The sequence below is a fragment of the Oncorhynchus masou genome, chromosome 17 (assembly GCF_036934945.1).
Source record: "Oncorhynchus masou masou isolate Uvic2021 chromosome 17, UVic_Omas_1.1, whole genome shotgun sequence".
Lineage (NCBI taxonomy): Eukaryota > Metazoa > Chordata > Actinopteri > Salmoniformes > Salmonidae > Oncorhynchus > Oncorhynchus masou.
In genome coordinates this window covers 24,215,842-24,225,119 of record NC_088228.1, presented here as the reverse complement: position 1 = coordinate 24,225,119, position 9,278 = coordinate 24,215,842, and the positions used below count along the sequence as shown (strand labels likewise).

The window sequence follows — 9,278 nt, the reverse complement described above, 5'->3', positions numbered from 1 at the left end:
CAAGATGGGGAATTTGCTTAAGTTATCACCATTTTTTTTATTACTGACTCTCACACATTTGATAACATCCTGGAAATGATTTTCAAAGCAACAAATCCCTGAGGCATTCAGGGATGAACACAATTAGTATGACTTAGTGTCATCATTGCCCAGGGACTGATGTGGAGTTACAAAATGTCCCTGATGTGTTCCTCTTTCTGTTTTGAACGACTCTGCATCGTATACCCACACAGTGTCTATTCCTTCTCCAGCGGTGCCATCAGGTGCCCAGGTGGGAAAAGGGAAACGGCAGGCCACCACTTTAGCTGTGCTCTGTAGTTCTGTCTGCAGTTTGCCCTCCAACTTATCCATCTGTGAAGTAATACAATCAATCATATTGAGGCTAATATTGTTGATGTAGTGCTATATGTGGTGGCATTTACTAAATAAAAAGCTACCATTATTTTGTCAAGTCTAGCAGATAAATAAGAGTTAAACTCACCATCTGAGGTACTCCAAATATGACAACATTCGAGTACTGATTAAAGCTGACCTGAGAACCAGGACATACACATACATTAAAAGAAAGACCCAACATTAGTCCCCCCTGTAATGGGTATTAGGCTACTACATAAACGTTATTTTGGATGAAGAATCATTTGTAAACGATCACTGGTGGATTGACTAACCTTCCATAAATCTGATATGTGGAAGGAAGTAGAATGATGAACACCTGCTCTCCAAGCTCTGTAACGGGAGTACCACACCAACCATGGATTCAACTCAAATCCAACAGCTCGAAATCCTTTCTTTGCAGCTGCTATCACCTGCAGAAATGAAATACATGCTTAAATCAAAAGTGCCAGTGATAGGAGCAACATAATACTACACATGTCCAGCCTAACAGTCTTCTGTGATGCTAATAGGCTACACCTAAATGCTCTCTAATGCAATTTGTAACTTTAAATGTCCTGTCAAGAGTGTAACCCCTGCAAATTGCACAAACCCAAGTATCTAACTTAATAATCAAAGGTGAAGTCACAATCACAAATTCAGAAAATGGCTGGTCGTCTTCTGATCAGACTACTAAGTGTACTTACTATTCTTCCATCCCCACTTCCGATGTCCACGAGGGATCCAGATCTCGCCTGCAGCACTTTCAGGACATTTTCCACCTGTGCTGTAGTTGCGGGAACATAAGGTAGGCACACCTTTCTCAAAGCAGGTGCAACAAATGGACCTGCAACAGCGTAAAGGGCAACCAATGACCCCCCGACAATTCCAGTTGCGATCAGTCCTAAACGTTTTTTGAAGCCGGTGTCTTTAGCATTAACGTCACATTGTATCGCCTCAGTTTCCAGTAGGCTTTGTTCTGCCATGATGACTTTGAATCAATGAATGAGTGCGAGCTGCTAGAATCCTCTCCTCCCACTGTTAGCTAGCCACTCATCCAAGGACATTTATTGATAGTTACGTCATTCAAGAACATATAGAAATTACGAGACTAGCCAAAAGAAGTAGACTTAAACATGTGGGACGTAACTAAATAGCAAACTGACATGACATTTGAATGTCAGAAAAGGTGAAAATACTTTATTAGAATCGAAACCTCGCTCTGGACCAAGGTGTGCTGCAGCTTTTTGTCCGACTTGGTGTGAAATACAGTTTCGGTAGTTCCTAGTTCCACTCGTTCATCATGCTTTTTCCTGTGGTCAACATACCATCCTCTATTACTACCACTCTATGTGTCACAAAACCAAGCATTTAATAATATGATGTTGATGTAAAATGATAATACATTTGTAAATGTAATAACAAAACAGAGGTACAGTATTTGGAGATGGGGTAGTCTAGACAATACAGAGGGAGCAATGTATTATAACTGACAGGAAAAAACACTGTATAGACAACACCATTCAACAATAAAAGCTAAATATTAAATCATAACAGGTGCAAACACATGATGTATATTGTATTTTTCATGTACACAGTCAAAGGGGGAAAATAAACAACTTCATATCCACAACATATATCAATTAAAACCAAGGGGACACCATAGATCACATCAGAATGTGTATGTTTTTTGGTCACAAAAAATACTTACAAAACCACAACCATTCCATGATATGCATTCTTAATTTGTAGGCTACTCGTGTGAATCCAAGCAGAACAAAAACATATTTATTTAAAACAAATGGAACAAGCAAAGAGGAACAGAACATTTGTGTGGTTGTAGGGCATGCATGTTCCTCATACCTCAGAAATCATTGGACATTGACTGATGTGGAGACAAGACATGGTGGCTCTGGCTCGGGGTCTGACAGTCATCCATGTCGTCATCCTGGTCACAACCATCCTGCCCGTCCTGTGAGTAACTGTACTTCATCATCAGTATATTCCTGTGGCTGGAGGGTGTGGCCTGGTGGGACTGGGAGAGAGGCATGTCTGACATAATGGCTGCGTCCCGCACACTCAGGTTACTTTGGCTTCCCCTGACGCTGGACACCTGGGAGTGGGCTCCGCCACAGTGGTGGTCACGAATGCATTTGGACGAAGACCGTCTGAGTTTCTGAAACTTATCAAAGTCCTCGGCCATAGCCATTTCACTCATGTGGTCGGCAGAGGCTGCCCTTCGCAGAGTGCACAGTTCATAATGTGGTGGCTCGAAGGTTTCGTGGAGCAATGTGGGGTCAAAGTCATCCCTCCTGATGATGTATTTTTTGCGTGGCTGTTTAACTTGAATGATACTTGCCACAATGAGAAGGACAACCACCAGACCACAGGTGACTAGAATGATTGCGACATTGGTGTGGTCAATATTGTCTAAGATGCTGGCTTTCCTCTTCTCTGTGGACAGTAAATATTACATACAATCAAGTTTTCTATTTTGGCGGCTAGGTTTGAATTGTGATGAATGGTGTGTTGAAAGTTACATTTAGATTTATCAACATTACATTTAGAATGCACCATTAACTTGTACTTTTGTCATACAGGTTAACCTAAAACATTGACTGTAGTTCATATTTGTCAGCTCTATACCCAAATGGAACAGGTGTCTCACCTTTGCAGTTGTTCTCGTCCCAGGGGTAGACACAGTTCTGGATCCCGTTGCACACTAAGCTGGTGTTGATACACATGTTGCTATGGCAAAAGAAAGCCTCTGCTTCACATGGAGCTGAAAACAAGGGGAAGATAGCTTTACTCCCTAAACATTAAATAGAGTTTTCACAGCATCACAGCATACTGATCTTCCTGCTACGCCACCATGTCTGTGTCAATTAACAGTTAATCTGACTATTCTCTCATCATTGATTTGATTGACTTAGTTCAACATTTAGGGTTTTCTGTTTACAGTAGTTGTCTAATGTTGGTGGGGCATATTACTCAGTTTTAATGTTACTCCTTAATCATGGTGATGAATAAAATTGTTTTATTTGAGTGTACTTTTAACAGAGCTGGGATTTACTTTGAAGTGCAAAGTCTAGCAATACAGGTCAAATCAATCATTGACATAGGCATAGCAGTAAGATTGGTATTCCGTAAACCAAGAGGTTGTCAGTTCAAATCGCAGGTGAGGACATGTTGAATAATAATTACTGTATACATGGACAATGTAATCATGTATTTCAACATGTTTCAAATGTGAAAGTTGACAATATTGTATGTCAAAAGCACTGTGTGTGTGTAACTGGTTCCACAGACTTTTTTGTTGTTGTTGATGAAGATGCCCATATAATAATTTCTGGTTGAATGAACATATGAGGCAAGTTGAGCAAAGACATCATTTTAAATTGACTGAATTGTTGCCTAAGTTGGAGCTAAGTTTGGCCTAACTAAAGAATGTAAGTTCAGTTAATACTTTGATTGAAAAGTTGAGTAAACTAAAAAAGGTTGTGGAACCAGTTACTTAATAATAATTAGTTGAAACAACTATATATTTTTTACATTGTTACAATAACCCTGTAAAGGAGACCCTGTATTCCCTGCGACTGCCTCTCTTTACAAACTAATTGGAACATTTCAAACAATGTGTCAAAAATGAAACATAGCAGTAGATGGAGTGGAAATGGTGTCAAATTAATTCACTAACGCTCTAGGAAGGTTGTGAAAAGGATCCGGAAGCGGCTTTTTCGGCTGCCCTGATCAGCCCACATTCGTATGACCCCCACCGAGGTAACCAACATGACATCGTTGGCCACTGTGCTGCAGAATTTGTTCTTCAGGTGCTCCACTGAGCTACTTCCGTCGTACACAGCCACAAAGTTACGTTTGCATTCATTGGAGTTGTGCATCTCATATTCCAAAAATCGCAAATAGATCTGCAAAGATGTTTAAAATAACAGTGTGAAACAACATGTTTCCAACCAAATGGGAACTTGACTTGTGTATCTTTTGAACAGCATGTTTTCCAGAAGACTAATGGAGAATGTGAGTGAGGGATATTGCAAATATGAAGAAGAAAAAAACACAAGAACTGTACTGACCCTTCCCTTTGGTGGTGCTCGAATGAACCACCTACAGTCCACAGCCTCTGTCTGCAAGGCTTTGCCCTCTTTGAGTATTGCTGCAGAATCAATGATCCCATCTGATCCACCCAGATCAAATTCGCAAACTGTAGTACAGGAGAGTCCATTGCACAGTGTGTTAGTTACACAACAGTTTGCTGTTACAATATACAGTATGTTTACATAGGTGATATAAGAAGAACCGTGTACCTACAAGGCAGAGGCGGTAGGACACCCATGTCTTTAAATTCAGGATCTGAAAAGAGAGCACACAACAGTGAACCTATTGTATATTTTTTTCTGCCATTTCACAAAATACATGTTCTGTGTCTGAAAGGATAAGGGCCAGCAATGCATATTCTTGACTGTGTGAACTCTGTCCATAGTTTAATCCATTATGCAATCATCCACTTGTCCTTCATAAAAAAAAATGTTGAGACAGAAAGAACAGGACTTCTATCCTAAAGCTTCACCATTATGATTTGTAGGTGGATTAATAATCCTTGGACCAGCTTTATACAGATTAGGCTGCACAAGCAATGAGAACCAAGTGATAAAATGGGACTTCCAAAATGTTTTCCTGAAAAAAAATCTAAAAAGATGAGGTTGAGGGAGAAACCAGTTTTCGAAATATTAATATAAATATAAAACAGTTATATTTAGAGGCAGATCTTTGTAATATCACCATGGCTGCAAGGAGGAGACAGCTGAACTATTTAAAACCTAACCTCAGCCATGAATCCTTATTAATCCTCTTGTTTCTTACCTCTGTATCATGGATTATTCACTGTGTGTGTGTGTGTGTGTGTGTGTGTGTGTGTGTGTGTGTGTGTGTGTGTGTGTGTGTGTGTGTGTGTGTGTGTGTGTGTGTGTGTGTGTGTGTGTGTGTGTGTGTGTCAGAAGATGTACTGAAAAAAATACGAAAGTATATGAAACATATGTCAATCTTGCTTTTCTATCTAGTTTAAAACAAATATTTACTGCAAACACTTACGCTTATGTAACAGTGTAGTAATAAGATGATGATCGGTCAATGAATTATCCTGCCACTGATGAGAGGAATTAGAAGAGATTAGCATTTGGCACTAAAGGATTCATTACTTCTGAGGTAAACACTTGGAAATCAGCTTGTACTTCTCTACCAACGCAGGTTTGGGAAGGCTTTCTATTGGCTAGAGTATTGTTGCATGGGATACTTTTTTTATGGATACTTTTTGTAGTATTAGTCCTCTAATATGTACCCTCACTGTGTTTCAGGGAGAGATTATATGGAGATTATATGGGAATCAATTTATATCTATTTATATCAATCTATATTCATCTTTTGACACTGAAGTATCTCATCGGAACTTGTGGATGAGCCACTCACTTCAAGTCTTGATTCCAATGGAGGGCAGGCAGTGATATCGAATAACCATGTCTACTGGCAGTGTCAAAACCTTCACGAGAATGTGAGGTTACTGAGACACATTTTGTAAGATTGATCTGATGAATGGCTTTGATTGGGAGAGGGAAACAAGGAAGTGGATTCATCTCTCCTCCCAACGTAAGTGCCCTATAAATTCTGCCAGTAATAAATTGTCAGCTGCATGGGTATCCCTTAAGCCGAGGCTCAGAGCTGACAAGCTGTACTCCCCTGAAGACAAGCTTTCATTAACTGGGTGAAGGAGGAGATAACCCCCCCTCCCCAGTTGCAGCATGTGTGCCTGCACTACAAATGCAGCAGCTGATATGGACACACACAGCAGTAAGCACCACACCAGTCTCCTGTAGCTCCAGCTCAGTCACTGAGCTGTGACTGGTAAATTGTTTGGCTGAAGTTCTCTGCATTAACTGGATGTGTACAACTTTATGTCAATATTGTGTCTGTGTGTCTCCATATGTGCCTGGGTGAGACAAATAGTTAGCCTTTCGGAGTCACACATTACATTTCAACAACCTCAGAATAACACTGCAAATATTGAAACGGTTAAAGCAAATCGATGTATTTGAAATTATATTACCTTGAGTGAAGTTATAGCGTGCTGAAAATCCAATTGCTTCCAGTTCGCCGTCTGCAACAAACTTTATATGCAGGTATCTCCCACTTGATTTAATATACAAAGGGCTTTCCTGGCCACAGTATCGACCAATTAAAGTGGAGAAGGAAAAGGGCCCATCGCGGACTTCAATGTGGTCAAATTTGCATTCCCATGAAGGCTCTATTGAATATTTCTCATCAAAGAAGAGGTCGATGCATTGTCTTGGTGAAGCTGAGAAAACACAGTGGGGAAATGTAAGAAAAAGAAACACAATATCCAATAAAAAAAACATTTACTTGTTGAGATGGTGTTTATGTCTGACCTTCAATGATATAAATACATGTTCGCTCTGGTGGGTACTTTTGGGGGTAGTTGGGGGAGGTGAACAGGCCTCCCTCAGCCTCCTTTATCCAGGTGCCACATTGGCCTATTGGAGTCACCCCTGAATTGTTTGTCACTGAAGTACAAGATTAATGTTCAGGTGCCAATCATACAGAACCATTATACCATCCAGCTTTGTCTGACATTAAAAATGTATCAAATGTATTGTTATTGATCTGGTGTTTCATGGTCTTCTTCATTACACAGACATTACTTTTCCCAGTTAGGTAGATTCCAACATAACAGGGAAATAAATAACTCTACGCACAGTGTATATTTCAGTGTTACCTGCTTTTTTCCCCGGTGTACCAGACAATCCAATAGTGATTAGACTTGCAACTACTGCTGTAAAAATAAAAGTAAATGAAAGTTAGAAAAAAATACCCAGAAAATAATTGGCTATGGAAATTGTGTTTGTGTATGTTACTAAACCACAAAATAAAATTATGTTCCACAAAATACAGAAATGATAATTTCGTTTCATAGCATAATGAATTCACATGTAGCGTTTTAAAATAGTTTTTAAAGCGTCATTACTGGAAAGTTCAATGGCAAGAATTGATTTAACTTTATGCTGTTGACCATCTAACTACGATATTAAAGAGATCGTGTTATACAAGCAAAAGTAGACAAAATTTACCGAGAGGCAAGGCAAATTTGTTCACCATGTCTAATCCTTGCTGTTTTCAATCCCAAATATTTCCAAAACGAAATGAACGAATCATTATTCCGTGCAACGGGAAAATTCAATCATCATATCCACGATATCCCTATTTTATCTCAGTGTAAACAAAACACAAATACAAAGTTACGGGAGGAAAAGCAGTCTCAATCCATCCGCTGCTGTGACAGACAGGTCTAAACGTTCTCCTGAGTCCCGATTTCCATCCAAACGCAGCGACGATAATCCGACCGACAGCAACCTTCAATGAGTATAGTATCCTTGACAGTTGACGTCGTGCCAATTCCCGGTATTATATCTGCCACATGCCGGTGTACATCATCATTGGTCTCTGTGCTTGTGTTATTTATTTCCCGTGGACGTTATGCATAAATACTTGGTCTGGACACTTCAAGCCAGACACTTCAAGCCACCTTTCTCTCAAATATATAGGATATTAAATTCTGGTAGTACTGTAATAACTAGTTAATAAACTATAATGATGTTGTTTTATGAAGGAACCGCAATTCAGCTTCAACTCAAACTCAACTTTTTTTGTGTGTGTGGCTCCTGTCACTACAGACCCTGGTTCGATTCCAGGCGGTATCACAGCCGGCCGTGAGTGGGAATCCCATAGGGCAGCGCACAATTGTCCCAGCTTCACCTGGGTTGGGGTTTGGCCGGGGAAGGCCGTCATTGTAAATAAGAATTTGTTCTTACCTGACTAGTCTGGTTAAATCTAATAAAATATTAGAGATGAATTAGGGACAGGGTTTGGGTCAATTTGGAATTTTGGAATTTCAATTCAACCCAGGAATTAAAATTCGAATTTGAATTGTTCACACCCCACAGGAAGCAGAATTGAATTTGAATTAAAAGAAGTAGAATTGAATTCAAACAAATTCAAACAAATTCAACTGAGACATGAAACGTACATTAGGTACACTCATGGATGGCTCATACAGACAGTGAGTCACGTTGCTGTGGCTTGCTATATAAAGCAGGCAGATGGGCATCGAGGCATTCAGATACTGTATATTGAACATTATAATGGGCAAAATAAGTGACCTAAGCAACTTTGAGCTTGGTATGATTGTCAGTGCCAGGCGCTCCAGATTCAGTATCTCAGAAACTGCCGCCCTCATAGGCTTTTTTTTAGATTCTTGTCATGGATGGGCTATTGCCACACCACTCTTATCAGCTAAAAACAACAAGAAACGGCTCCAGTGGGCACGCGATAACCAACACTAGATAATTGAGGAGTGAAAAAATGTATCTGGAACATGATATCGAGTTCGGTTTACTTGAGTGGCCTGCGCAGTCCCCCGACCTTAAACCAACAGAGCATGTTTGGGATGAGATGGAACGGGCTGTTCACAACAGGAATGTACCGCCGTCCAATCTGCAGCAACTACGTGATGCCATTGTGTCAGCATGGACCAACACCCCTGTGGAACGTTTAAGACTCCTTGTAAAATTCCCCTGAAGAATTCAGGCGGTTCTGAAGGCGAAGGGGGGTCCGGCCCGGTTCTAGATGGATGTACCTAATAAACTGGCCCGGTGAGTATATACTGTAGCTATATGAGTCTCATTCCTTTGACGTATATTTAGCCAAAAGCATCTGCCACCTCATTGTTAAAAAAAATACGATTTCAAATATTAGCTTGATTATAACTCAAAGAAGTCAAATAGTATTTTGTTGGTATTTTTGTAATTAGATGTTAGGTTGTT

The 9,278-nt window shown here is 40.0% G+C and overlaps 2 protein-coding genes across 2 annotated transcripts; both read right to left on the bottom strand.

Annotated features, from left to right (window-relative positions):
• Positions 1-2: 2 nt before the first annotated feature.
• On the bottom strand, positions 3-1,634 carry atpsckmt (fATP synthase c subunit lysine N-methyltransferase). Its single transcript, XM_064992821.1, has 4 exons — positions 1,080-1,634; positions 669-806; positions 482-532; positions 3-351 (listed from the first exon to the last, which is right to left on the bottom strand). Exons 1-4 carry the CDS (start codon positions 1,356-1,358, stop codon positions 124-126), a joined length of 696 nt encoding a protein of 231 aa, XP_064848893.1. The 5' UTR covers positions 1,359-1,634; the 3' UTR covers positions 3-123.
• Positions 1,635-1,748: 114 nt separating this feature from the next.
• LOC135558740 (neuropilin and tolloid-like protein 1) lies at positions 1,749-7,582 on the bottom strand. Its single transcript, XM_064992824.1, has 9 exons — positions 7,527-7,582; positions 7,175-7,231; positions 6,828-6,962; positions 6,488-6,736; positions 4,699-4,740; positions 4,464-4,591; positions 4,070-4,298; positions 3,041-3,154; positions 1,749-2,826 (listed from the first exon to the last, which is right to left on the bottom strand). The coding sequence occupies exons 1-9, from the start codon at positions 7,552-7,554 to the stop codon at positions 2,237-2,239; spliced, it is 1,572 nt and encodes a 523-aa protein (XP_064848896.1). The 5' UTR covers positions 7,555-7,582; the 3' UTR covers positions 1,749-2,236.
• Between the last annotated feature and the right edge of the window lie 1,696 nt (positions 7,583-9,278).